The sequence below is a fragment of the Vanacampus margaritifer genome, chromosome 17 (genome assembly GCF_051991255.1).
Source record: "Vanacampus margaritifer isolate UIUO_Vmar chromosome 17, RoL_Vmar_1.0, whole genome shotgun sequence".
NCBI classification, from domain to species: Eukaryota; Metazoa; Chordata; class Actinopteri; order Syngnathiformes; family Syngnathidae; genus Vanacampus; species Vanacampus margaritifer.
This window is the reverse complement of record NC_135448.1, coordinates 11,436,041-11,463,106: the sequence shown is the minus strand read 5'-3', so window position 1 is coordinate 11,463,106 and position 27,066 is coordinate 11,436,041. Positions and strand designations below refer to the sequence as shown.

Genomic DNA, 27,066 nt, shown 5'->3' with positions numbered 1-27,066 from the left:
CCTTTCGCCCTGCCACGCTATATGCCAAAGTGTTCTATTGTCCTACCGGCTCTGCGGCCCTTGAACGCACCGCGACTCCTGTTTGCCAAGTGGCCAAAAATATCAGGCCGGCGGCGACTTTTTGCCCGAATAACCACCCTGGAAATTCACCCGGTGAGGCCCAGGGTAGACATTTAACCCCGAAAAGGACTCCGACGGTGGGCAAGTAGTGGTGTTTAGTTTGCGTGGCTTTTCGGTGAGTTTGACCACTCGAATTAACCGATGATGCCGTGTAGCATCCAAAGCTAGGACAGCCAAACGGCGTCTATTTGTCGTTAAAGTAATTCAACTCTACGTAGTTGAACGTGGCTTCAAATCCGTAAGAGTCGTTGTGAATACAGAACTATGTTTTTTTTTTTTTTTGTTATTAGCATGTAGGAACGACAGACGTGCTTTGGTTTCCGGGGCGTCACCATCATGAATTCAACAAGTAGCAGTACGACTGTATTATATTGTACAGTACTGTACCGTAATGACTTCAAAGTAACAATCGGCTGGATTTGCTCATTCAGTCGATTGTTACTTTGGCGTCATTATGGTACATTAATATGGCCATTACAGATAATTATTAGTACCAAAACAGGGGTGCATACTACATAATAAACACTTGAAACGAAAGCACTACATCTTACTAAACATTTGGCCTGCAAATCCTTATAATAAACATGCGTTCATCGGTTAAAATAATTGTATAGTCATGATTGTCGTTTGGCATCCCAGACATGCCACTCCACAGCATTTGGCCCTAAAAGCCGTCGTCATGGGTAACGAGGACAGCCTGGAGGACGTGTTTGTCGCTGTCCTCCGGCCCAAGAACCAAGTCAGCCTCAGCTCCAAGGAGTACAGAGCCAAAGCCTATGAGGTGCACATTCAAAAATAGTGACACCCTCATGTCACCGTTTGTTATATCGCAAAGTTTTTAAACAATCGTTTCACTATGTGCATCTCCGTGTTGAGATCCTCCTGAGTGAAGTGCCCTTGGAAGGGAAGGAGAAGAAAAGGAAGAAAGTCCTCCCGACAACCAGGATCCAAGCGGCAGGAGACAAATCCAAATCCATCTTGGACTATGTTGCAGACACCATCAAACCCTTGTCCAACAACCAAAGCTTCATCGGTGAGCATGGGACGATTCAATTTGCTTTTCAGATGAGGCTCGTTATCCAGTTTGTATTCCAGGTAAACGTGTGGTTCACATGAAGAAATTCCCCCTGGGTGGGGAGAACGCCGTCCAAGAGGCGTCGCTGTTTGTGGTGCCAGTTGGCGTCAAAGGTGTTGTACCCCCCCCCCCCCCCCAATATAACTCATTCACTGCCATTGACGGCTCTAGACGTCAAAAATTCATTTGAACTATTTCTATTAGTTTCACATTTTTTTCCACTTTTGTTAACAGGAGTATGAAAACATAGAAAACATTTGTATTGTACGTTTAGAACAGATGTAAAATTTGTGGTTAATCGTGAGTTAACTATTGAAGTCATGCGATTAATTACAATTTTAAAAAATTAATCGTCTGATGCCCCTAATTTTTAAACAATATTTTCTTTTTTGTTTGATAACTTAATTATTTAAACTCAAGATTAATCACAAATTTTATATCTGTTCTATATGTACAATAAAAACAATTCTGGGTTTTCCTAATTTTTAAATAATATTTTCTTTTTTGTTTGATGACTTAATTTGAACTCAAGCGAATCACAAATTTAATATGTGTTCTATATGTACAATACATTTTTTTCTAGGTTTTCATACTCTTGTTAACAAAAGTGGAGAAAAAAAAAGTGAAACTAATAGAAATAGTTTAAATGAATTTTTGACGTCTAGAGCCGTCAATGGCAGTGAATGAGTTAATGTAGAAATAGTTATAACGAGCGCTTTTTGACAGACAACAGCAAACCGCTCCACAACTCGGGCGGCCCAAGCTTCTGGTGCCTACAGGACATCATGAAGGTCTGCAGCGAGACCAGCATCCACTTCTGCCCTGTTACTGCCAAGATGCTCCTTGCCTTGGACAAGTGAGCTTGAATTTGGCATCATATTTACTTTTTTGAAGCCCACTCGCCCTTATCCATACAACTGCACAATCCAAAAGTTGAAGTCACAAACCCTCGGTTGACTACTCTTTCCCTACGTTTTAAGCCACGCCCCCTCCAACATCCACAAATGTTGACTTGGTTCCAATACATGCCCACTTCCAGGTGGCTAGCGGAGCAGCACGCGGTGCCTCACGCCATCCCAGCCCTGTTCCGGCCAGCGCCCGTGGAGAGGGTGAAGACCAACGTCAGCAACCCGGCGTACGGCGGCGAGGGCCGAGCGAGCGACGAGGGCCTCCACATGGGCTACACGGCGCTCGAAATTAAGAGCAAGATGATGTCGCTGGAGAAGGCGGACATGTGCATCCTAAACCCGCTCTATGGCTCCGATCTGCAGTACACCAACCGGGTGAGACCAGGTTTAATATGCTCGCTCAGATAAATATGTACTAAATACTTTTAATTAAAAAACGGTATGTCTGCAAGGTGGATAAAGTTATCATCAACCCATATTTTGGGCTCGGAGCACCCGACTACTCCAAAATCCAGATCCCGACAAGGGAGACGTGGCAGCACGCCGCCAACTGCACACCTGAGGACAAGTGAGGCCTCAATCCAGCTTCTCCTCTCCTGAATACGTCATTTATCCTCATTTTGTCTTTGCAGGGATCGTCAGTGGGTGGACGACTTCCCGCTCCACCGCAGTGCCTGTGAGGGAGACACGGAGCTGCTCACCAAGCTCCTGGACAGCGGCTTTTCGGTCAAGCAGCTGGACAGCGACCACTGGGCTCCCATCCACTACGCATGCTGGTGAGGATCCACAAAACCGCGTCGATTCGTCTCGTGATGTTTGTCATTTGTCCTTCCAGGCACGGCAAAGTAGAGGCGACCAAGCTTCTGTTGGAAAAAGGTAAATGTAACCCGAACCTGCTGAACGGGCAGCTCAGCTCACCTCTGCACTTCGCCGCAAGAGGCGGCCACGGTGACATCGTCCAAGTCTTACTGCAGCACCCCGAGATTGACCGGGTGAGCCCAAAAATACACTACAAAAATATTTGCCCCAAAATAAATACTAGGACTCTTTATGTCATTCCTTTACTGTGTGGTCATCAGCACATAGAAGACCAGCAGAAGCGATCACCACTGCAAGTGTGTGAGGAGAACAAGCAGAACGAATGGGAGGAGATCGTGAAGCTTCTTAAACAAGCCAGCAGCAAACCGGTGAGTCCCACAATCACCCACTGCAGTTAACACAATGCCCACTAGAGGGGGTCATTTCCCACTGTAGTCCACCACAGATTGTTATGCACAGGAAATTTTGTAGTAGAGATAGACCGATACCGATTATTAGTGGTCAAGGACGTCAATAACCAATATTTGGAGCTGATATTCATTTTCACTAAAAGGCAAAATATACAAACTCCACCTCTTATTTTTTTGGTAATTTTAAAGCACATGCTTATTGAATTATTTCTAGGGTTTGTAAAATATTGGAGTTAAAAAAAAAATCTTTGTTTTAAAAATCTAACAAAAAGTTGCAGGATCTCCCAGGGGCAGTAGCATGTTTTTAAAAGTTACATAAAAACTTCAATAATTGTTTTCTACAGTAAATAAAGTCTTCCAAAAATGTTTAATTTTTAAGCATTAAATTTGTACTTATCTTAGTTTTAATTTCAAACAAAAACAGAAAGTGCAGAGATTTTTCCAGGGTCAGGAGCATCTCTGAAAATGTAATTAGTTCTCTAAAGTTAACACTTTTATAAAAAAATGGACCATATGATTCTTCAAAATGGCCGATGCCGATATTCGACAAAATGCTGAATATCGGAGCCGCTAATCGGTCTATCCCTATTTTGTAGCAATTCCTTTTTGTGTTTTATTAATTTTTAAAAATATGTTCTTTACAGTACGAGAAGGTGCGCATCTACCGCATGGACGGCTCGTACCGTTCCGTGGAGCTGAAGCACGGCAACAACACCACCGTGCAGCAGATCATGGAGGGCATGCGTCTGTCTCAAGAGACCCAGCAGTACTTCACCATTTGGATATGCTCCGAAAACCTCCGTGAGCAGACTAGCTAACATCTCCTTATTTTAAGGATAAAAGCGGATGCGCCCGACCACTGACTATTTTTTTTATTTTTAAAGATGGATATAATATGTATACTGTAGTAATAAGAGGCACATGTGTCACAGACTTACAGCTGAAGCCGTATCACAAGCCCGTGCAGCACCTGCGCATCTGGACGGAGATCGTGACGGACCTGACTGTGCTGGACCCGCAAAGGGAGACGCCTCAGCTCTTCCTCCGCAGGGACGTCCGCTTGCCCCTAGAGATTGAGAAAAAGGTCACTCAGCTAAAATGCTTAGCTTAAAACTTGGCAATGCTAAAAGCACAGCATAAGAATGCGTGACTTACCTGTTTCTCGGCAGGTGGAGGATCCGCTGGCCATCCTCATCCTGTTTGACGAGGCCCGCCACTGCCTGCTGAAGGGCTTCTTTCCGGCTCCCGACAGCAAGCTGATCACGCTGGCCAGCTTCCTGCTGCAGATCATCTACGGGAACTATGAAAGCAAGAAGCACAAGCAAGGCTTCCTCAAGTACAACACTGACTGAATCTGATTTGTTTGTTTTTTTGCTATACACACAGTTTGACTAACGTTCTCTTGTTTTCAGTGAGGAAAATCTCAAGTCCATTGTGCCGATATTGAAAGTGAAAAGCAAAGCGTACCACTGGACCCACAGGATACTTCATGAATATAAAGTAGAGTGGAAGCTTGGAGAAGTTTGGACACGGCCCCCCCCACCCCCGTCATTGTTTAAAACGTTTGAACTTATTTGCCAACAGGCGCTGAGCACCAGCGAAGGCGTGAGCAAGGAGATGCACCACCTGCAGCGGCTCTTCCTGCAGAACTGCTGGGACATCCCCACCTACGGCGCCGCCTTCTTCACGGGCCAGGTGTACACCAAGGCCAGCGCCAGCAACCACAAGGTCATTCGCGTCTACGTGGGCGTCAACACCAAGGGACTGCACCTCATGAACATGGAGACCAAGGTGCGCCGTTGTGTTGCGTCTTCTCGCCGGAAAATACTTGCAGCCTCTCATTTGCATGCTCCGTCGGTTCGTCTTGAAGGTGCTTCTCATCAGCTTGGAGTACGGCACGTTCATGTGGCAGCTCGGACACGCCGACCAGTACTTCCAAGTGCACAGCGGAGAGAACAAAGTGAACTTCGTCGTGCACACCAAGCAGGTAAACGTGGTCCGTAAAAGAACATCTGACAAAATGACACCCTCTCCAAATACAACCCGGTGATCAGAGTAATTCTATGGCTTAGAAGAAACTTTTACATGATTTTTGACACATTTAAGTGGTATTAATAATGAATGTCTCTCATAATTATTGCTAGGCCGGCCTCATTGTGAAACTTTTAATGAAGCTCAGCGGACAGATGATACCCAACGACAAAGGCGCCACAGAGAAATACACTTACGGCTGAACCAAAAGCGCTCAGGATGACGCAGCTGCCAAACCATTCCAATGCCGAATAATAAATTACATGCAACACAGGGCAGTTTTCTAATGTTCATATTCACAAGTCCAGTGTGTGTTTTGGGATTGTTTTGACAAATCTTGTATTTCCATGTTATGTTGATATGCTATTTAATAATTTGTTTTGATAAATGCAATGATGTTCAAATAAGAGTCTGTCAGTCCTTTTTATGTATTATGGTTAAATTTTGCACAATTAGAGGATTAAATAAATAATTCCACTTAAATAGTCTGAACATTTTCATTTACTACAAATAATGGATTTATTATTCATCTTCTGAACATTTTCATTTACTACAAATAATGGATTTATGTTCATCTATCTATGCAAGCGACGTATTGCAATTTGCAAATTGAATGATATTTCTCTAGCTGTATTCTATAAATGCAAGTCCCGAATTTCAACTGATCAAGTAAATTGAGACAAAATCATCACGGTATTTCAGTAGAGTGCAAGCTGATACTGTACTTGATTTACGAGCACCCAATTTATAATTGTTTCGAGATACGAGCCGTTGCAGCACAAAATAAACTCGCAAGTGAAGATAATAATGCTGTTACATAGCCTACTTTTTGTGACATTTTTTGTTTGGTGGTTTACTGTGAGAATTTAGTCATGTAGAATATGTGCCTCGGCTCAATAAAAGTCAGGAAACGCTAGTTTATTGTGCTAAATTTGGACTTAATAAATGGTTAGCCTTGGCCGCTAAGCTAATTAGTATGTAAACACAACCCCGTTTTATTAATTTAGCCGAGAAAGATTTAAAATTCTATAACACTTGAGTTCTTAAATTTCCGTTATTATGACGACTTGACGACGCAGTCGTTTTCACAAGTTATTACGGAATAAGTGCGTTTTATGACGAAAAAATAAAGCTACTTATGTTCGTTGTTATATATATATGTTGTTAGTTAGTTATGTTCGCATTCATAATTTGTGACATTATTAGATAGTTTGAAAAAAAATAGTTAAATACAAAACTGTATTCATATTTTTGCTAAAATAATACATAGAAATCTATGACTTGTGAGACGGACTTTAGAGCAATCAATGTGTTTAAATAAAAACCAATCATAGTTATTTATAATTTGGCCACGCAGTGACATCATAACACCCGACATCGGTTCAGACTAAGCAACCAATCATAGGAGTCACCACTTGACAGACACGAAAACAACAGCCAATCATAAACGACAGTCGCTCAGGCGGGGGCGGGACCGACGTTGACAGGTAGCGCAACAGCAGCAGCGCTCCAACAATTTTAGATGGAGTTGTCCGAGATTATAAAGATCCGTTCGCACACTTAAAAAGCGAACCGTGAAACTGAATTTTTAAACATGTCGATGCATTTGTACCAAATGAGCACTAAACTGCTCGAAGACACTGTGAGCAAAATGAACGACAACCTAACTTCCTTGGTCCTGGCTGTTTCTGTCGTCACGCTCACTTTAGGATATTTTTACAGCAAAATACTTCCCAGACAGACTTCTGACAAGAATGTGGTAAGTTGCATTAAAGTGAATGAAGCTTGTGCTTAAATTCTAAATAATGTCGTTATTTGTTGTTGTTTTGTTTCCCCTCCCTCCAGAAATATCCACCTTACATCCCTTCCAGTGTCCCCTTCCTGGGACATGCTGTTGCATTTGGCAAAAGTCCCATAGACTTTTTGGAAAACGCCTACGAAAAAGTAAGTTCAAGCTTACAGCTAATGTTTTTTTTTTTTTTTTTTAAATATTATAAAAAAAATATATAGTGCGAATTAATGACATGACGTATGTAAGGGTAACGTAGTGATGTAATATGGTAGAAAACAAACTTCAATTTACAAGAGTACAAGCTAGAAAGAGGCCATTGTAACCTAAATTGTATTATTCAACCCAAGGGTTTCAATTGGTTAAAAAAAAGAACCTAAGGCTACACACTAATATAAACAGTATTGATCAATTTAAAGAGATAAAATTGAAAATTACAAGGCCTGACAGAAAAAAAAATCCCCACCGTTGCATTATCACAGCTAGAAAGGTTCAAGATGCGGACAAATAGTTAACCCTCTAACTTCCACAGTACGGACCGGTGTTCAGCTTCACCATGGTGGGCAAAACATTCACGTACCTTCTGGGAAGCGACGCCGCCACGCTGCTCTTCAACAGCAAGAACGAGGACCTGAACGCCGAGGACGTCTACTCCAGACTAACCACGCCAGTCTTCGGCAAAGGAGTCGCTTACGATGTCCCCAACCAGGTGAGAGTCCACCGGAACACGTTATTGTCCAAAACGGTGAAATAAGTCTCACCGTGGATGTCGTTTATGTTTGTGTAGATCTTTCTGGAACAAAAGAAGATGCTGAAGACGGGTCTGAACATCGCTCACTTTAGAGAACACGTCAAGATAATTGAGGCAGAGACCATCGACTATTTTCAGCGATGGGGAGACAGCGGCCAGAGAAGTAAGATTAATAAATTTAATACAATTGTGTGACAGAAGGTTCAATAGCTCAACATATTTCAGAAATTGTATCTCTAACTTTTATTTTAACAAAGACATGGCATCTTTCATCAAAAGGTTGGATGTAAACACAGCCAATAAACTTACATACAACTCTCAGCAATAATTATTTTCACAAAAATAATTGATTTAGAATGGTACATTGGTACATGGCGCCACCTTGTGGAGCGGAGGGGGAATTAACGTTGAAGTTCGTAGAAAAAATGTTTTGTGGTTTATAAAAGCATTTGTGCGGCAAATGGTTTAATAACTTGTAGTTTAGAAAAAAAAAGGCTGCACGAATAACCATATTTAATTGTGATAACAATTTTGGATGCTGCGATTAATTAACTCGATTGTTGATGCAGATATAATCAATTGCTTTCTCAACTAGTAGTCACCCAACCACTAGGGGGCGAACGCATGATTAGGAGTTCAATAAACTGCCTAAATAATAAGCCAGATACTAGCATATTTATTCAGTTTTTAGTTCTTGGGTAAATGTGATTTTCTTAATATCAATTAGTGTATTCTAAAATGATAAACCATACTTTTCGAAGTTTAATTTTACACTGAAAACTGTTTTCAAATTGTTAAAAAGTAGCACAGTAAAAACAAATGTTTTCCCAAACATGAATAATTGTGATTAATGATCACAAATAGAACAGTGATCGAAATAATATCATTTTGGACATAAAAGTGCAGCCCTAGTAAAATATCAATATTTGACATAACATTACAACAATATTAGATGGTCAAAAATAACAATACAATACACACTGGTCAACTTCCACTGTTGTTTTGTTCCGTTTCTGACTGTTTTTCAGCACTATTAAAGCTTTTCCCTCCTTCCAGACCTGTTCGAGGCGTTGTCCGAGCTTATTATCCTGACGGCCAGCAGCTGCCTGCACGGTAAGGAGATCCGCGGCCTGCTGAATGAGCACGTGGCTCAGCTCTACGCCGACCTAGATGGAGGATTCAGTCACGCCGCCTGGCTGCTGCCCGGATGGTTGCCGCTGCCCAGCTTCAGGTGGGACGATGACATCATCATCATCATATGGAACTATGATCCTGGGGTGTAGTTTTCCTATCAGGGACCAAATAATCACTAATACAGCGTTCGCCCATGTATTCGCCATTTACATCGGATTCACCCAATCTCAATTATTATTTTTTTTACCTATCTGGAATTATTTGCTGGGGAAAAAAAATATTTGTCAGTAATTTTATGCTCTTTTAAACACCCTAAGATTCCACAAGGTGGCGCTAAAGCCTCATTTAATAGCCAAGGAACTACAGCGGTACCTTTAGTATTAGTATTGTATTATACTGCCCTCTGGTGGCCAATAAGGAGCTGGAGGATGAATCTATGAACCAACTATTAAAAAAAATCTATTTAATTGCTAATACTGCATGTTTTTTGATACTGAAGTTAAAAAAAAAATAAAAAAAAATAAATTGGTGTTTTTTGTGAGGATGGAACAGATTAATGGCATTTGCATTTATTTCAATGGTGAAGGATGATTTAAGATATTTTGTCGTCATTAGAAAGCGGGACAAAGCTCACCGGGAGATCAAGAACATATTTTACAAGGTGATTCAGAAGCGAAGAAGCTCTGAGGAGAAAGTGGACGATATTCTGCAGACGCTTATGGATGCAACCTACAAGTAAAATAAATAAATAAATAATAATTCCTCTTCAAAGCTGGCGGATTTCAAACTTTTTGTCGTTTGTCAGGGATGGCCGGCCGCTGTCAGACGACGAGGTCTCGGGCATGCTGATCGGCCTCCTGCTGGCCGGTCAGCACACGTCGTCCACCACCAGTGCCTGGTTGGGTTTTTTCCTGGCCAGGGACAAAGCCACACAGGAGCTTTGCTACGCTGAGCAGAGGGCCGTGTGTGGTGACCACCTGCCTCCGCTCCACCTGGATCAGGTACCACGCCTTGACAAATGTGAATTAATTCATAATTAACAGTATGTTATGTCATTTTCAGTTGAAGGATCTCAGCCTGTTGGAGCGTTGTTTGAAGGAGACTCTGAGGCTACGGCCACCCATTATGACCATGATGAGGATGGCTCGCTCTTCTCAGGTAATGACATCATTGGCTTTAAGCCGCAACTCAGTTTAAAAGATTGCTATGATGAGTAACTCTAGTGTCTCACATCGGTGCCACAGACCACATCGGGCTTCACCATCCCCGCGGGCCACCAGGTGTGCGTCTCCCCGACCGTCAACCACCGACTGCAGGATACGTGGCGTGAGAGGACACGGTTCGACCCTGACCGCTACCTCCATGACAATCCCGCAGCCGGCGAGAAATTTGCCTATGTGCCTTTCGGAGCAGGTACGCCAAAACGCCATATTTGTATTGGGTCATTGTACAAACATTTTTCAAAACAGACCATTTATTTGATCATTTTTGTTATGTTTTCAAGAAAAGAGAAGACAAAAACATCATATACTGTAATTTGATTCATCCAGCTCAACTCTTCCGTACTTTTGTAGATTTGATTAATTGTATTTTATGTTGCCTCAATTAGAGTAAGAGGGACACAAAATAAATGCTAATAGTAAGAAACGGTCTGTCTTCCAAATGAGGATGTTTGATCACCCAAAAATATAGACATTTTGCTCAAGAGTAGTGTTAGCAGCTATGCTACGTTTTGCTCAAGAGTACTGTTAGCTGCTATGCTAACTACTGGTCAAGAAAAAAAACTAAAACTTACCATACAACAACCATAATGAAAAGATGAGCTTCATGTCTTTTTGTGTGTGTGATAAGTAGCAAGGTTGAAAATCAACGCTAATGTTAGAGTCTTTGTTTAAGCATACATGCTATCTGTGTTAGCTCCTATGCTAACTGATCAACAACATACTGCTGTGTTAGCTGCTATGCTAACCGGTCAACAACTCACTTGGCTGTAAAAAAAACAAACAAACGAAAAACTTGGAAATTAATATATTTTATGAATATATATATATATATATATGTGTGTGAGTAACAGGGTTGCATTCGTTTGAGTAACATAATCCATGCTGGCTGTAAACCTTAAGAAAATATGAAAAATAAAGAGGACTTACCTTAGGTTTACACATGGCCTGAGAAATTAGCTTGATTAAATCATATCTGCTAGTGCTAAGTCATGTACTGTGCTAAGTCACTCCAAAAAGGTTTTAGTAGCTTTTTTATTTGTTAGAATTGTGTTTAGTATCATTTGTGTGTCGAGTCATTTTGAAAACAAAATCATTTTGGCTCAGGACAACTAATATATACAAAATGTGTTTTATTTTTGTATTTTGTGTAAGGATTCTTTTGTAGTCAAATAGCATACTTGCCTAAGGTATTTGTAGACATTTTCACAAAAGTTTTTTTGTTTTAACAAAACAAGAATCTAATTGCCTCGATTCAGCTGTTACTGATTACCGTGACCTGGATTGTTTCACACGTTTAAAAAACAAACAAACAAAAAAAACAGGAGATTGATTTTAAGTTAAAAATAACATTGGCAATTATGCTATAAGTCCAACCATTTTGATTATTATTATTTTTTTAATTTAATGACTCATTTATTTATATTTTTTTCTTCAGGGAGACATCGCTGCATTGGGGAGAACTTCGCCTACGTGCAGATCAAAACCATCTGGTCCACAATGCTGCGCCTATACGATTTCGACCTGGTGGACGGATACTTCCCCACCATCAACTACACCACTATGATACACACACCGCACAATCCCATCATCGCATATAAAAGAAGGAAACACTGAAGACTTGGAAGTGAATATCACGTAAAACGGACCACTAATTCAGCATCAGTGCTGTGAAGAAGCTGATTAGGGTCTTCCAATCATGCTGCATTCAATGACCATTCAAAGTTAACAAGGAACAACAAGGAAAAGTGCAATTTGCGAGGCGGTTCTCCGAGCTAATTCGTCACATAAATCAACTAGTTGTTTGCCATGTTTGTTTTGCCAGGTAATTGTGCCATTTCTTAGTTTCCTTGAATGCAGCATGAAAACTATGAGAATATTACACTTGGTTAAAGACTACAGTGTGTAGACAATGAGAAAGTAGGAAATTTCAGTCTTTCAAACAAGGAAATTACATTTCATTTTGTAATTAATGTAAAAATAAAGTCCACATTTGTGGAGGGTTACAAATGCAAAATAAGTTTTGTGAGTGCTACTAGCCTCTTAAAACATTTCTTGTTGTCCAACTCCCCAGTTTTCTTAAATGAATCTTTACGCTGCATTCGATAATACGCGGGAATTTCGGAACTCTCTCTATCTCTGTCAAATATAAATAATAAACGAGATTTGTGAATGATCACATTTTGAACTCCCACATTTTCAAGTCAACAATAATTAAAAACCATGTCCAAATATTTTCCTTTATTTCAGTTTTTGACAAAATAGTCAGAAAAGCTTCTATAAAAATACGCTCTCTCCAAATGTCTTGGGGCCTTGAAACAAAACAAGTGTGTAGAAGAATCCAGTTAAGCCCCTTTGCTCGCAACCAACACCCACACAAACATAAATTAATCTCAAAAAAGAAATTTTAAATTATCCACAAACAAAATATACACCATTTGTAGTTGAATTAAATTATGTCATTCAAGTGGCGGCGACGCAAACCTGTATCACACAGATAAAGTGTTTTGGTCCATATGGAAAGACAACAGTTTGCATCAGAAAAGGCAACTTGTTTTTTTTTTCGGTGTCTTATCTTCTCAAGCCGAAATGTAACGGAGCGAGCGAAGACGAAGCACCTGGAGAAGACGACGAAGAAATAAGAGAAGACATTTCATATTTAAAACAGAGAAGAGATTCCGTTGTCATGTAAATGTGCGACGTGAACCTGATGTGACGCTCCCCAGCCTCCTCTGCAGGGCCTCCAATCTGGAGATGTAGTCGGTGAGGGCTCGGTCAGGGTCGTAGCTCTGCAGGTGGGCGCACGTGAGCATCCCGGGATCTCCGGCCGCGTGAAACCTTACATACAAGAAATTCATCAATCAAAATTGCATTTTTTTAGCCTTAGTGGAAGCTCCTGAATTTTGTCCTACCTGTGCTGGGCGGAGCAGATGGGCGACCGCGGGGACTCCCGCCCGCTGCGTCCCCTGCTTGAGCCCCCGCCTCGGTCCCGGTACATATCTCCGCCCGGGTGGAGGTAATCTCTGTCGTCAGTGCCTGAAGAACAAAACACGAGTTTTTTTGCATAATGTTTGTTTTATGTATAATGATTTTTCCGAAAAAAAAAAAAACATTCATTCATTCATTCATTTGGTCCAGCCTTCAGTTTTTTAAATATTTCATTAGATCTTATCACAGACGTAATGGCTTTTTTCTACAATGTAATGTAGTCCGTGTGAAGTGTGTAAATTATCAGGTATGCCTAAACAAGCAACAAAAGTGAGTACACACCTATGTGAAAATGTCAAAATTGGGCCCAATTAGCCTTTTCCCATCCCCAGTCTCAGGTCTCAGGTGTGAATGAGGAGCAGATGTTTGAAATATGGTGTTACCGCTTTCACACGATTTCAAACTGCTCACTGGAAGTTCAACATGGCACCACAACAACTAAGTGATGATCCCAATCGTGTTTGACTTACCGATCATCTGCGTGGTTTCACTTTTCTGAGGGCTACAGGAAGTCGTGTTGCTCATGCCCGTCGTTTTGTGCCAGCGCTTGACAAGGAAACGCATTCTTGAAGAAAAAAAAATACAAGTAACCGTAGTAAAAAAAATAAATAAATACAAATCGCTGAATTATTTTCTCTCTGCGACTTACCTGGAGAGGGCGATGGAGACACGCACAGCTGAGCGGAAGCGCGTGAGCCCCCGCCCGCGCTGCCACCTTAGGCCGACGCCCTGCCCCTCCGAGGGTCGGCCCCCCATCCTGGAGAGAAGGGCTAACGTGGCCTCCTCGCATTCCTGGAAGCCACCTAGCAGCAGCAGCAGGTACTTTTTCTGGTAGACCAGAGCTTTCCGGAAGCTCTCTGAGCGCAGGTATCTGCCGTACATCCTCTGCAGGGGACAAGCGGGGACGCTAAGATTATTAGTCGCCTACCAACAAATCTAGTTACCTAACCAACTCACCAACTATATTTTCCAACCTATCCAAAATACCAACCCTACTAACCTACTTACCTAATCTACCCAGCACAACCACCTGCCTAGAGCGTCCAACATTCTTACGTAACTCTCCTAACAAGTGGACTAACCTACCCAACCAACTCAAACCCTTAATTACTAACCTACCTACCTAATGACCTACCCAGCAACCTCCCCTCCTTACTTGCAGCAACTTATCTACCAACCTGTTTAACTAACCTACCTATCTAACAGCCAACCAATCCCTCTACCAACACAATCGCTGTTGTGGTATAAATATTCCAAACACACAGTTTTAATACTTACTTGCCCAACTTAGATATCTAATCATCCTATTAATCAACCTACCAAAACCAACCAACCAGACAACCTACCCACTTAACCAACCTAAATACCCACTCTAGCCACCAAACCAACAGATTTACTTACCTTTATAACCACCCTACTAAATCAAACCAACCAAGCCAGCCAAGTCACTAACTTACCTAGAGATCCTAACAAACCAACCATAGCTTACAAACTAACCAACCTACCTACCAGCCAACCCAACTCACCTATATTTCTTAACCTATCCACCCTATTTAACCAGCCTGCCTACTAACTTATTCACTCTACCTAACTTGAACAACTCACCAACCCAACTAATCTACCCGAGTAGTACCTACCTAACTAACCTTCCGTACTTACCTATGCAACCTACCCATCCTACATACATGCAGAACCAACCTTACCTACTTACCTAACCAACCTACCATAGTTATCTGGCCACCCTACCTATTTAGCTAGTTACCTACTAATTTACCTACCCACCCTAGTTGTTGTGGGTCACGGAGCCTGTAATTTTAATCCATAATATTCGCATCTGACCTTGAGTGCAGCGTTGTCCGCCTCAGGTCCGGTTATCTCCCTCAGCATGCCGGTTCTGATCTCTCCTCGGAGACGGGCCACCTGAGCGAGGGCCTGATGTAAGGCTTTCTCCAAACGGACCTTCTCTCGACTCCAGGTTTCCTTCTCCTGAGAGAGCAGCAGCGCGTCGGCAGAGTCTGGCCTGGACGCTCCTTTCCTCCCGCTGGACTGCAAAAGGGAGGAAGAATACTGTCATGATTCACGCCATTGCTGTTAGTATATATTTTTAAGTAATTTATATTTTTGTGTTTTTTCTAGTAAACATTCAAGTCAGAACATAGTGTTGCACGCCTTCATTGCAGTGCCACAATATACCAGGCAGCAGTGGAAAATACATACTGTAGTGCAATTAGCAGCAAACAGAATGGGTTCAATGTATAGTAAATGTCAATTTTCCATATTTAATTTGAAGAATTTAATTTTACTTGAACATTTATGTCATAGTTACAGTGTTGCCCGCGTGCCGGTAGCAGCGGAGTTCTTCTTCCAGCCGCAGGGAGTGGTTCCTCAGGTCGTTCTTCTCCTCCGTCAAGCGGCCCACGAAACCTGTTAGCTCGGCGTTCTGCCGGAGCAAACGCTCTGTCAGGGATGAGCCCGATGAGGAGCCTCCTGCCAACAGGGCGGCGCTCTAAGGAGGGGGGTAAACATAAGAGAAGTGCATTTCTGTTAGCATCTCTTAGCCGTTATCCACCATTTTGTGTCGAGTATTATGTTTGTGTTATGATTTTATTATACATTATATTAGCAATGCTCACCTCAGGGATAGATGGAAGAGCTGGAGACTGCTGCAGCATGCTGATGACATCATCAACACTGGACTGGAGCAGCGACAGCTCTTCACTGGTGATCTCAGCAGTGGCCTTGCTTGCCATGCCGCGGATCTTGGAGGAAACCAGGTGCAGTTTACCCAAGATGGCGTCCGCCGTGCGCCAAGGGCCATGGTGATGTTGGTGGTGTGGCGCGGGCAGCGGCCCAGCTCCGCCCTCCCGAGCCAACCTCTCCTCCAGTCGCTCCTTGTCCTCCTCCAGGCTCCTCCGCCTCGCCGCCTCATTCGCCAGCAGGTCCCGCGTCTCTGACAGCCGGGCTTCCAGGCTCTCCAGCTGGGCCCGGGCATCCAGCAGAGCCTCGTTGTGCTGCCTTGCCTTGAGGCCCGCCAGTGTTAGCGCCTCGTCCTTTCTCAGCACTTCAAGCTTCTCAGCCTCCATTTGGCTAAGGAGAAGCACCACCTAGAAAACACCATTTAATTAATTTGTTTATTTATTTGTTGTTGGTAATCACACAACAGCCCGACCCCCACCTTTGCCTGCTTGTCATCCAGCTCTTGGTGCAGTCCTTCCAGAAGGTTCTCCTCCTGGCTGGCTGGGCCTCCGCCTACCCGCAGCTCCCTCTCGGTGCCCAGCGCGGAGCTCATCTCGCGAGCCTTGGCTCGCTCCGTCTCCAGCTGCACCTGGAGCTCTTGGAGGTGCCTGTGGAGGCTCAGCTTCTCCCTCTCGGTTTGCTGGCAGAGGCGGGAGGAGGTCTGGCGCTCCTGCTCCAAAGTGGACGTCAATTCCTCCGCTTGGCTTTTTTGCTCCTCCAAAGCCAGTTTCAAGTCCTTGGAAAACAAAGTCCAAGTTGGTTTGTGTTGTGCCGCTATGAGCTGACGAGGTTTTACCTCCAGTTGTTCTCGAGCGTTCTCCTCGTTCCTCCCTGCGCGACAGTGTTCCTTCTCCATGGCCCACTGAAGCTCACGGCCTTTCCGGCTCTCCTCCAACAGCTGCTCATTCAGCGCGTCCACCTCAGAGGCCTTCTGCGATACCTCCACCCTGCAGACAATGATAACACAGTTTTTCCAAGTTAAATTACCTTGCTCTGTTGGCAGAACATTTTATATTTACTAAAATATTCCTCTTTTGATTATTATATATATATTTTTTTACATTATTGGTTTAAGAAGACAAACTTTCCAGTTCTCTTGTAGACATTTTGTCCAATCTAACCTGAGCGTATCCAGTTCTTTGAGGTGCTTGTGTTGCGATATGAGCGTGGTCTCCAGCTCCAATTTGGTCTGTGACAGTTCTCCCTTTAGCTCCTCCAGCAGCAGCCTGTTGGCCCGCGGCACTCCGTCGGCATCGCCCCCGCCCAGATGCGCCGTCGCACCCAATAAGGTGGCAGGTCGTGCACCTAAAGGAGAAAATCAAACTTCTTCTTTAGTGTGTCTTTCCATTTATATGCCACGTCGCAGCTTGTTTCAAAGCTCCTTACCTTGGTGGAGGAGCTCCATCTGACCTCGGAGCTGATGGATCTCAGTGATGAGACTGGAGCGGTCTGCTGTGTGGAGGGAACCCAGTGCTTCTCTGTGATGAGCATCCTGGACACGGACCGAAATAACCAACATTCGATTGATGATTAGAAGAAAACGAATGGGGGGAGAAATTATGATTATTTTAATTATTAGTTTTAAAATTATTTTTGCTTCATTAATATAGTAAATCTAAAATACATGAATTACTCAAAACATTTGTTTTTTTAATTCAATAATTGAATAATTGTTTCAATAATTAATTTTAACAATGATTTTACATTTTATTTCTAATTGATAATTAAGATATAATGAAGCCGTGTTTCATCATTAATTTTTTTTTTTTAAAGCAATTCAAATAATAGCAATGTCATTATTTATTTCATGATTAGATATCAAGCTGATATTACATCTGAAATAGCTAAAGTGAAATAAAAAAATAAAATAATTGACGCTATAATGCATTGTTTTATAATAAGTCAAATAAATGGAATACTGTACATTTTTTTTTGTGTGTTACTACAATTTTTTTTAAGTCAGTATAGCCTAACCGGACTTAAACAAAGAAATTAATAACTAAAATATATTTTAAAAATTGAATAATGATTTAAACTATGATTAATTTACAAATAAATTCTACAATTGTGAATAACGAATTAAAATTATTTTGATTGTTTCAAACTGTTTTAACATTGTTATTATCCATCCATCTATTTTCCCAACCGCTTGTCCTCCACAAGGGTCGCGGGGGGCGCTGGAGCCTATCCCAACTGGCTTCAGGCAGTAGGCGGGGTACACCCTAAACTGTTCGCCAGTCAATCGCAGCTTTTTTATTATGTCTATGCTAACATAGTTTTAAAAAAATAATTCCTACTAATACCGCGATATAAATTCTAAAAGTGATACGAGTGGGATTATTGTCACCTGCTCGGCCAGCCTGCGCTCCAGCTGGTTGAGGTGGATGACGGCATCGCTGGTGTCCATCAGGTCTAAGTGGCTGTAGAGGGCGGACTTAAGCACACTACGCTCCCTCATGAACACCTGGCGCACCGCTTCCAAGAGTTTTGCACGCCAATCCGCAGAGTCGCCCGACACCTAGCACACAAATATGAGCATTAACCATGCTAATTTTCATTAGGCCGTTTCACATTTTATGTTAGCATTTAGATAGTGGACTTTCGTTAGACAAATTATCATTATTATTATGTCTGTTATTTGAAGATTTGTGCAGGCAAAAAAAGTGAGAAAAGGTGCCAAGAAATGCTTTAAAAGTGGTAAAAGTGTCATAAACAAAAACCTGAGTGGTCTGCATGTGAGCAATGAGGCCTTTGAGGGACTCTACAGTAGCCAGCAGGGCCTCTCTCTCCTTCAGCCAGACCTGCAGGTTCAAATGGCAACCAGGCTCACTTTCAGAAACGGGAAGCTCTGACAGCGAAAGAACCTGCATGCCCTCCTGGTGCACCTCACGCAGTAATGACTGCACGGAGAAACAACAATAAGGCATTAGAAAAGTAGAGTTCCAAATCTCAGTTAGGGTTTTAGGTTAGGATTACACAAATACATTAATTTCCACAATAATTCAGGTTTTACCTTGATCTTATCAGGTAATACAGGGTCATCCACTTCTCTTCTGGCACCTTCAGGTGTCACCCTAAACTCCTGCTGAAGTCCAGTCGGAAGGTCATATCCGGTCCTCTGGCTATAATCGGAGCTGCTGTCTGTGACAAGGAACATACTTGCATTGAGAAAAGGACCATAACTAGGTGTAACAAAAAAAATAAGTTAATCAGAAAATGTTTTCTTATCATGGAACCCAAGTTCAGAAGATATAACGAAAACAGAAGAGACCCCAGAATTGAACCCTGTGGAACACCATGCGACAGTCACCAAATTGAATCGTTCCACTTTAAAATGCACCATCACTAAATTCTATCGCACCCCAAATGTCGAGATATGCATTAAATAGTCTTTTATTGGACCGAAGCTCACTGCTAATCATAACTAAAAGTTTATCATTAGCATCATTATTGACCTTACCACTCGTGTAGCCATCTTTAAACTGTGACAGTGGCCGATCTTGTCTCAGTGAGAGGACCTAAAAAAAGATTTTCATTAAAAAAAAAAAAAGGTGATTTCGGGGCATTTCAATTCATTTCAAAGACAGATCTCTGCTTGTGCTCACCTCATTGCCGCGCAGCTTGTCAATGACAGCCTTGAGCGCTTTGCACTCGTCCTCCAAGTTGTGCGCGTCGCGGCGCAGGGCGTCGCTCTCCGAGATGTGCCGCGCCTCCATGTCCAGGATCTCGGCCGCATGCAACTCCTGCATCTGGACCACCTTCTCCCGGACTTCTCCCATCACCTCCTCTAGCTCCTCGCTAGCGGCCGTCTGAGTGGAAGCGTCCGCCGCGGGCGGCTCGGGACTTCTGGAGGGAACTGCGGACTTCCTGGATATGGACGTCTTGTCTTTGCTCCCCTTGATGAGGGGCTGCTTGGCGCTTGCTTTCCTCTTGGGCTGGGAGTTGGACGAGGAAGAGGAGGAGAAAGGCTGAGGGGACGCAGCAGGAGAAGGAGACGTCGAGGCTGAGTCGGCCGCCTTTTTCGGGGTCGCATGCGCCTCCCGGACTTTGTTTTTCAATTTCGAAATGGAGATCTCGCGGAGCTGGATGTCCTCCTGCAGCTTCTCATTGTGGGATATGGAACTTCTCAGTTCTTCTTTGGTGGTATCGGCAATCTTCTTCACCTCCTCGAGCTCCTCTTTCAGCTTCAAAATAGAGACCTCGCGGAGCTGGATCTCCTCATTGTGAGATTTGGAATTTCTCAGCTCTTGGACGGCGTCCCCGTTCTTCTGCACCTCTTGGAGTTCCTCTTTGAGCTTTAAAATGTTGGTCTCACGCAGCTGGATCTCCTCCTGGAGCTTCTCATTGTGGGATTTGTAACTGTTGACTTCTTCTTTGGTGGAGTCCAGATTCTTTTGGAGCTCCAGGATCTCCTCATTGAGTTTAGAAATTGAGACCTCACGCACTTTAACGTCCTCTTGAAGCTTCTCATTGTGGGATTTGTAACTTGTCAGGTCTTGGGTGGAGTCCATATTCTTTTGAACCTCCTGCAGCTCCACTTCAAGTTTAGAAATAGAGGCTTCACGCATTTGAATGTCCTCTTTGAGCTTCTCATTGTGGGATTTGTAACTGTTGACTTCTTCTTTAGTGGAGTCCAGATTATTTTGGAGCTCCAGGAGCTCCTCATTGAGTTTAGAAATTGAGACCTCACGCACTTGAACGTCATCTTGAAGCTTCTCATTGTGGGATTTGTAACTTGTCAGGTCTTGGGTGGAGTCCATATTCTTTTGGACCTCCTGCAGCTCCACTTCAAGTTTAGAAATAGAGGCTTCACGCACTTGAACGTCCTCTTTGAGCTTCTCATTGTGGGATTTGTAACTGTTGAGTTCTTCTTTGGTGGAGTCCAAATTATTTTGAACTTCCTGGAGTTCCTCTTTGAGATTCAAAATGGAGACCTCACACACCTTAATGTCCTCCCGAAGTTTCTCATTGCTGGATTGGTAGCTTGCCACGTCTTCGTTGGTGGAGTTCACGTTCCTCTGGACTTCCTGGAGTTCGTCTTTGAGCTTCGAAATGGTAATCTCACGGAGCTGGATCTCCTCCTGGAGCTTCTCATTGTGGGATTTGTAACTGTTGAGTTCTTCTTTGGTACTGTCCATGTTCTTGTGGACCTCTTGGAGGTCTTCTTTTAGTCGACTAATAGACATTTCACGCACTTGAGCGTTTTCTTGGAGCTTCTCATTGTGCGTTTTGTAACTATCTATTTCTTTGGTGGTGTCCACATTCTTCAGGACCTGTTGGAGCTCCTCTTTTAGCTCCAAAAGGGAAACCTCGCGGAGCCGGATATCCTCCTGGAGCTTCTCATTACTGGATTTGTAGCTGATAACTTCTTCTTTGGTGGCATCCACGTTCTTTTGGACCTCCTGGAGCTCCTTTTTGAGTTCAGAAATAGAGACCTCACGCACTTGAATGTCCTCCTGGAGCGTCTCATTGTGGGATTTGTAGCTGTCGAGTTCATCTTTGGTGGAGTCCGCATGGCTTCGGACGTCTTGGAGCTCCTTGAGAAGGTTTATCCTGTCTGCTTTGTCCTCTTCGGCTTTCACCTGGAAAGAAAAGACACATTTGAGCTTCAAGTTTCATACCTTCTAAGTATAGTAATTTCTGGACTATAAAGGTGCACCTGACTATAAACCGCGCTAGCTAAATTTGGGGAATACTCGAGTTTGTTGCACATATAAGCCGCAGGTGTTTTAATGTTACCGCACCGGGTTCCTGCTACTTTCTTTTCCATAATGAGGGCGCAAATTGTCTGGCTCTCGTTCTGTCTCTCCTACTGTATTTGGGCTCACTTGGTTTGTTTTGCTCTGCCTGACGCTTTTGCGCTTCCTTTATAATGCCGCACCTTTGTATTAGCCGCAGGGTCAAATGCAAGTGAAAAAAGTAGCAGCTTATAGTCCAGAAATTACTGTAGTAATTTATTGACAATTCTGTTTTAATACAACAACAAAAAATATTTATAAAACTTAATACTGTACTTGTAAAAGATCTTCTTTAAGTTGCGCAATGGTCAGTTCCCGCTCCTTTGGAGGAAAAGAAAAAAAACTTACAGGTAATACTTCACATTGAATCTCCATCTTTGTTAACTACTGCTTTATCAATACCTGCAGAAGCTCCTGCAGCTTCTCCAGCTTCTCCTTGCAGCTGCTCAGCTCCTCCTTGGCATGTGCCGCCTCCTCCTGGGTCTTAGTCAACTCTCCTTGGAGCACCCGCGTCGCCTCATCTCCTCCAGAAGATACCTGACGGGGGAGCATAATTCATCATTTATCATTACTATAGGGTAAAAACATGACAATCAAGAAAATGGATACCGTCTCAAGCTGCTCCTTGAGCCTCTCTATTGTTTCAGTTTTGTCCTAAGAGAGAGTGAGAGAGTCACTAAACGTCGCCAACAGAGAAGGGTTCTAACTGGACCTCAAAACACAAAACTGCTTACTTTGAGTTCATCATGGAGATGGTGGCATTGCTCCATGTGGTGGTCCAGCTGTTGTTTTGCAGCCAACGCTTCATCTCGGGCCTGTTGAAGCTCCAGTGTGAGCACTTGGTTGCCAGCCTGGTTCAAAGAAAGAGGATTTTTTTTTTTTTTTAACTAGTCATGGACTTGATATGTATATCTACTGGCGAATGACCTGGCCTATCTGTCTATGGTCATTGAACACAAAAATGTACCATCCCCTTCTTCTAAACTTTTTTTTTTTTTACCTCCAGAGCTGCTGATGTCTTGGGATGCTTCCCGCCCGTCATCTGCATCATCAAATCCAGGAGCCCTGCCAGCCTTTTCTCATATTGCGCCTCCGTCGAGCTGGAGAGCAGCTGCTTCCGGAGCTTGTGATTCTTCTGGATGCCACTTAAACTGGCCTCAAGCTCAGCAAGCTTCTGGTTCAGGTGGCCCACCTTGTCACCTGAGTGGTCTTTGGATGCCTTCTGCTGAAGGGCACCCAGGGTGGCTTGGCTGACCAACGCTGCGGCCACTTTCTCCCTTAAATGCTCCTCCAGCTGGGACACTTGCCCCTGGAGCTCTTCAGCGTACTTTCGGCTGCGGCTCAGCTCGACGTCTTTCTTGCCCGATGAGTCCTCCAGCTCCCGAATGCGGAGACGGAGCTCGTTCACGCCGGACGCGCCGCTCTTCTCCAGAGCTTGGAATTGGGTCTGCGCCGTCACAAGGTCGGTGGTTTTCGGCCTCAGGTGTGTCTCCAGCAGCTCGCTGTCCTCCGCTTTGAGGGCTCGGAATTCTCCGGAGGCCAGGTCCATCCTCTGCTTCATCTCGTCGTATTCGTACTCCTTACCCGTGTGAGCCTCGTCGTCCTCTTTGCGCTCCATGTGGAGCAGCTCCTGTTGGAGTTTGTCGATGACGGCGTTCAGCTGCTCCAGTTCCTCCTCACTCTGGCGTTTGACACGTTCCTGCTCGCTGCGCAGGCATTCCACCTGCGACTCCAGGTCATTTATCAGGGCATCTCGCTCGTCTATTCCCTGAAAAGATCACCCAAAAATATTAGCACATAGTACCAAATAAATGGTTCTCTCTCCCTCCTTTGGACGAAACCTTTGAGTCTCCGCTTTATAAATATGTTTTTTATTTTTTTAACTCATTTTGGATTAGACCAGGGGTGGGCTAAGTAAACAAATACTTAGATGTTTTCAGTTTGCCCCCGTAAAATTGTTAATTGCTCATTTGCTTAGTAAAATTGGTGAATTTTTTTTTTTTAAACAAATTAAACATTTCTGTCTATGCTTCAGATGTCCTATGCATTTCAAAAGCCAAAAACATTAAATTTTAAAAATGTTTTTAGCTGAATAATAGTTCATAAAAAAAAACATCACACATAAAAGTCCTAATTATTTTAGTTTTTTCTCTTAATTTGTGAATTCAAATATATTTTTTACATTCATTTGACTCAATAAATAATTTGTTACTTTATTATTATTATAAATTAATTCATACAGAATAATATTTAATTGAAAAAAGTTCCCCTTTATTTTATTAATAAATTGGTTAATTAATTATCAATAACTTCATTATGGCAACATTTAAAAACGAGAGTGAAGTATTATTTTATTAAATTACCGGTAGGTATGTTCAAAAAAACATTTTTTTCAGAACGATACCAGTACAAATACTCAACTCTTCAGTAGTCCCCGATACCACTTTTGATACATGAAATTCCCCCCCCAAAAAACAATGACAGATCTTTTTCAAGAAAGACCTATGTATACCAAAATTGCATTATTCCTTAAAATTTCATGAAATTAATGACAAGTTTCTACTCTTCTCATTTTTAGTTCCTGATCGTAACACAGCATAAGGCAGGGTATCGGCCCAATGACAATACCTGGTATTCGTCCTTGTTAATCCTTATTAATTGCCTACAAATTTATTACAATGACATTTAAAAGCTCAAATAAATTATTATGCATATTTTATTTTATTTTTTTACCTCATCTCTGAATAACTCTGAATGGCCCATATGTTTATATAACAAATTAAATATGGCCCTCAAACCCACCCCTGGGTTATACATTCATTTTTAATGTGGAGATTTTACAGACAGAAACTCAAGAGTTTTAACGAACCACCACAAAACGAGCACATGGATTTACTTACCAAGACAAACACAACACCAAAATGGATGCCACCAAAAATGAAAACACCACACACGACCATGAAGCTATGCACACACCGAATCCTATTCCGTGCGTGCATAGACATGGCTTGTTACCTTGTTGCCAGACGTTTTCTCCATGTGTTGGAGCTTAGTGTTCTGTTCATTAAGAAGTGCTATTGCCCTGTCCTTCTCCTCCATCACCTTCAAGAGTCAAAAGATTATAACGAGATGGATTGAACATGCCATGACAAAAATAAGAGTCCAGAGTCGGCCCGATGACTGAAGGCATGAGGTTTAAGTTGCCCTGCACTGGATGCGATCTGGCAGACATGGGAAATGCTCAGTTTTCTAATCTATTTTCTATCTCAGTGTTTCCCAACCTTTCCTGTTTAGTTGAACACGAAGCCATTATTCTGTTTTATGAATGGTATAATAGTAACAACAGGTGAATAGTCAGGTTTGTTTTCTTTTCTGCCATCCGGGGGAGGAGCATTTAATATTCGTGTCACTATGTGTCTTCGGCATAAATAGACAGATTACATCATTTGTTTGTACATACAAATCATTTCTGGAACAATTTTATTGAAGTTGGATAATTTCCCACAGCACATTTTGGTTGGAAACACTAGTCTAAGTGCTATTTACACCAAGTGGGTATTATCTACACGCTAAACTAATATCCTTAGATAATTTTCCATTTGGCATTTTGCAAGAAAACCATATTCATGCAAATGGTGGCCGATGGGGAGAGGGGAGGAGATTTGGATGGGTGGCATTTATTTACATCTAGGCTGTTATTTGAGGGGAGGCCTTCAATGCATTTTTGGCAAACCATTAAACAACATTAGCAGCATGTTATAGTTTCATATCAAGTGAAACCAGCACTTAAATCACAACAAAAACAATTACAATAGTCAAATTTTATGAAGGCAAACAACATTGTGGAGCAACCACTTCAGAGTCTACTGGAACACTTAACGTCATCATTTTTAACACTGCGTGGGCAAATATTTTACAGCATGTGCCACATTCTGTGCATTGTTTATGCACTTTGGTGTTTGTTGCTGATTTGGTTTGATTGCAAAACAACATTGTGGAGCGACCATTGGTCAGAGTCTGTTCTTATAATGATGACCACTTTTTTCAAATCAATTGCCATTTAGGGGTACACGTTAGTTATGTTTACCTGGTGTTAGGATTAGGAAAAAAGGATTTTGGAAAAGTTTCTCTGACGTAAAGGGTCTCCCCACTACTGCTGTTATGGTTAGCAACTGAGTTAAATGGGCTCTAATGTGTGTGTTAAAAAAATAAAAAATACCAGTATAGTATTTAAGAGACTGTTTGGGGTACAGTGTATATTAGAGGGAGGGCCACTATTTGAAGAAAAACAGTAGTTTGCAAAATGTGAAGTGAATGAGATCACATCATCTTTGAGGTTTTTGACAGGTTACCTTGAGCATGCTCTCCCTGGTTTCCAGGAACTGCTGCTGGCTGCTGATCTCCTTGCGCTGAATCTCCAGCTGCATGTGGAGCTGCTGCACCTCCTCGTTTTTGTTCTCCAGCTCCTCCCGGAACTGCTCCAGCTGCTCCTCCAGGTGGCAGATCTGAAGGAGAAGATGGCAGACATTACGATGATGGACACCGATATGATAGTAGGCCAAAACAATAAAACGGGAACACTACCTCCTTCTCTTTCCGCTCCAACGCTTCTCTTTCAGTCTGCAACTGAACCTCCAACGTGGAGTGCTTTGCCTCCGTGACGGATGCATGATGCTTCTTTTGGTCGTCCTTTGACACACAACAAAATGCATCGGAAACAAATGAATTTCAATTTCAATCCCGGTTTTGACCATCCATTCTTATACCACAGCAGAAACTAGTTAGCTGAAAATCAAACTTGGAACCTGTGGATTGTGAGGCAGGCGTGCAAACCACTAACCCCACCGTGCTGCATTTCGTACCAGTTCATTTATGTAAACATAAACACCATGACGGTAGACATCATCTGCATTGGAACAGCCCACACATTGTTCTCTAGCTCTGTGCAGTCCCTCCCACCTCCTCCTCCTCCTCTTAAAGTCAGCCCCTCATCTCAATGCTTTCACACAGCCTCTTGCCATTAAATGCGGCTCCCTCTCACACCCCCACCTTCCCGTTTTCCTAACCTTCTCCAGGGACTCCGCGCTGGCCAGCAGGGCCTGCTCCAGCTCGCGTGCGCGGCTCTCCAGCTTGTCAATCTCCTGGTCGCGCTCGGTCAGCTCGCGGCGCAGCTGCTCGGAGCCCAGCAGCAGCTCGCTGCACCAGTCCGCCTTCTCCTTCAACTGGGAGCTCAGCTGCTGCACCTGGTTAGTGCAAAGAGGAAGAAGGAAGGACGAGCAGGTGAAAAGACTCGCTTACGGATGCCATTTAGCCGGCACATACACAGCTAGCTTGGAGGTCAGCTGAT

General features: G+C 42.9%; 3 protein-coding genes and 1 long non-coding RNA gene across 15 annotated transcripts in view; 2 read left to right on the top strand and 2 right to left on the bottom strand.

Moving 5' to 3' along the window:
• Positions 1-765: 765 nt before the first annotated feature.
• krit1 (KRIT1 ankyrin repeat containing) lies at positions 766-5,846 on the top strand. Its single transcript, XM_077549458.1, has 16 exons — positions 766-901; positions 997-1,153; positions 1,216-1,308; positions 1,922-2,051; positions 2,235-2,478; positions 2,556-2,671; positions 2,736-2,879; positions 2,939-3,095; positions 3,183-3,290; positions 3,977-4,133; positions 4,265-4,416; positions 4,502-4,668; positions 4,745-4,832; positions 4,917-5,123; positions 5,203-5,319; positions 5,477-5,846. Exons 1-16 carry the CDS (start codon positions 800-802, stop codon positions 5,564-5,566), a joined length of 2,229 nt encoding a protein of 742 aa, XP_077405584.1. The 5' UTR covers positions 766-799; the 3' UTR covers positions 5,567-5,846.
• Positions 4,189-8,201, bottom strand: LOC144037729 (uncharacterized). The gene is made up of 3 exons (XR_013289026.1): positions 7,733-8,201; positions 4,488-4,632; positions 4,189-4,398 (listed from the first exon to the last, which is right to left on the bottom strand). It is a non-coding gene; the product is annotated as an uncharacterized LOC144037729 (long non-coding RNA).
• On the top strand, positions 6,837-12,438 carry cyp51 (cytochrome P450, family 51). The gene is made up of 10 exons (XM_077549459.1): positions 6,837-7,122; positions 7,209-7,307; positions 7,685-7,861; positions 7,940-8,066; positions 8,960-9,134; positions 9,653-9,772; positions 9,843-10,038; positions 10,100-10,195; positions 10,282-10,450; positions 11,696-12,438. The coding sequence occupies exons 1-10, from the start codon at positions 6,958-6,960 to the stop codon at positions 11,872-11,874; spliced, it is 1,503 nt and encodes a 500-aa protein (XP_077405585.1). The 5' UTR covers positions 6,837-6,957; the 3' UTR covers positions 11,875-12,438.
• A 45-nt stretch (positions 12,439-12,483) lies between these two features.
• The window catches only part of akap9 (A kinase (PRKA) anchor protein 9), a 42,959-nt gene continuing 28,376 nt past the window's right edge, over positions 12,484-27,066 (bottom strand). For 11 of the 12 annotated variants that reach the window (XM_077549437.1, XM_077549444.1, XM_077549446.1 and 8 more), the window contains 26 exons: positions 26,786-26,962; positions 26,304-26,408; positions 26,072-26,224; positions 24,735-24,821; positions 22,720-23,487; positions 22,454-22,570; positions 22,329-22,373; positions 22,122-22,256; positions 21,996-22,040; positions 19,587-21,563; positions 19,442-19,499; positions 18,995-19,122; positions 18,702-18,881; positions 18,329-18,499; positions 17,368-17,473; positions 17,103-17,286; positions 16,778-16,928; positions 16,421-16,717; positions 15,879-16,349; positions 15,572-15,751; positions 15,085-15,291; positions 13,895-14,130; positions 13,716-13,810; positions 13,170-13,293; positions 12,965-13,095; positions 12,484-12,875 (listed from right to left, as the gene is read on the bottom strand). In XM_077549437.1, coding sequence (XP_077405563.1) covers positions 12,829-12,875; positions 12,965-13,095; positions 13,170-13,293; positions 13,716-13,810; positions 13,895-14,130; positions 15,085-15,291; positions 15,572-15,751; positions 15,879-16,349; positions 16,421-16,717; positions 16,778-16,928; positions 17,103-17,286; positions 17,368-17,473; positions 18,329-18,499; positions 18,702-18,881; positions 18,995-19,122; positions 19,442-19,499; positions 19,587-21,563; positions 21,996-22,040; positions 22,122-22,256; positions 22,329-22,373; positions 22,454-22,570; positions 22,720-23,487; positions 24,735-24,821; positions 26,072-26,224; positions 26,304-26,408; positions 26,786-26,962 — 6,375 coding nt within the window. In that variant the 3' untranslated portion in view covers positions 12,484-12,828. The remainder of the gene's footprint in view (positions 12,876-12,964; positions 13,096-13,169; positions 13,294-13,715; positions 13,811-13,894; positions 14,131-15,084; positions 15,292-15,571; positions 15,752-15,878; positions 16,350-16,420; positions 16,718-16,777; positions 16,929-17,102; positions 17,287-17,367; positions 17,474-18,328; positions 18,500-18,701; positions 18,882-18,994; positions 19,123-19,441; positions 19,500-19,586; positions 21,564-21,995; positions 22,041-22,121; positions 22,257-22,328; positions 22,374-22,453; positions 22,571-22,719; positions 23,488-24,734; positions 24,822-26,071; positions 26,225-26,303; positions 26,409-26,785; positions 26,963-27,066) is intronic. The other variant, XM_077549443.1, reaches the window with a different exon arrangement.

Excerpts from the sequence above, each read along its gene's own strand:
- cyp51 (XM_077549459.1), top strand. The coding sequence starts at position 6,958 with ATGTCGATGCATTTGTACCAAATGAGCACTAAACTGCTCGAAGACACT. Across the intron at positions 9,773-9,842 it reads CTTATGGATGCAACCTACAA|GGATGGCCGGCCGCTGTCAG; the intron begins GTAAAATAAATA and ends GTCGTTTGTCAG. Across the intron at positions 10,039-10,099 it reads CTCCGCTCCACCTGGATCAG|TTGAAGGATCTCAGCCTGTT; the intron begins GTACCACGCCTT and ends TGTCATTTTCAG.
- krit1 (XM_077549458.1), top strand. The coding sequence starts at position 800 with ATGGGTAACGAGGACAGCCTGGAGGACGTGTTTGTCGCTGTCCTCCGG. Across the intron at positions 3,096-3,182 it reads AGCACCCCGAGATTGACCGG|CACATAGAAGACCAGCAGAA; the intron begins GTGAGCCCAAAA and ends TGTGGTCATCAG. Across the intron at positions 3,291-3,976 it reads AACAAGCCAGCAGCAAACCG|TACGAGAAGGTGCGCATCTA; the intron begins GTGAGTCCCACA and ends TGTTCTTTACAG.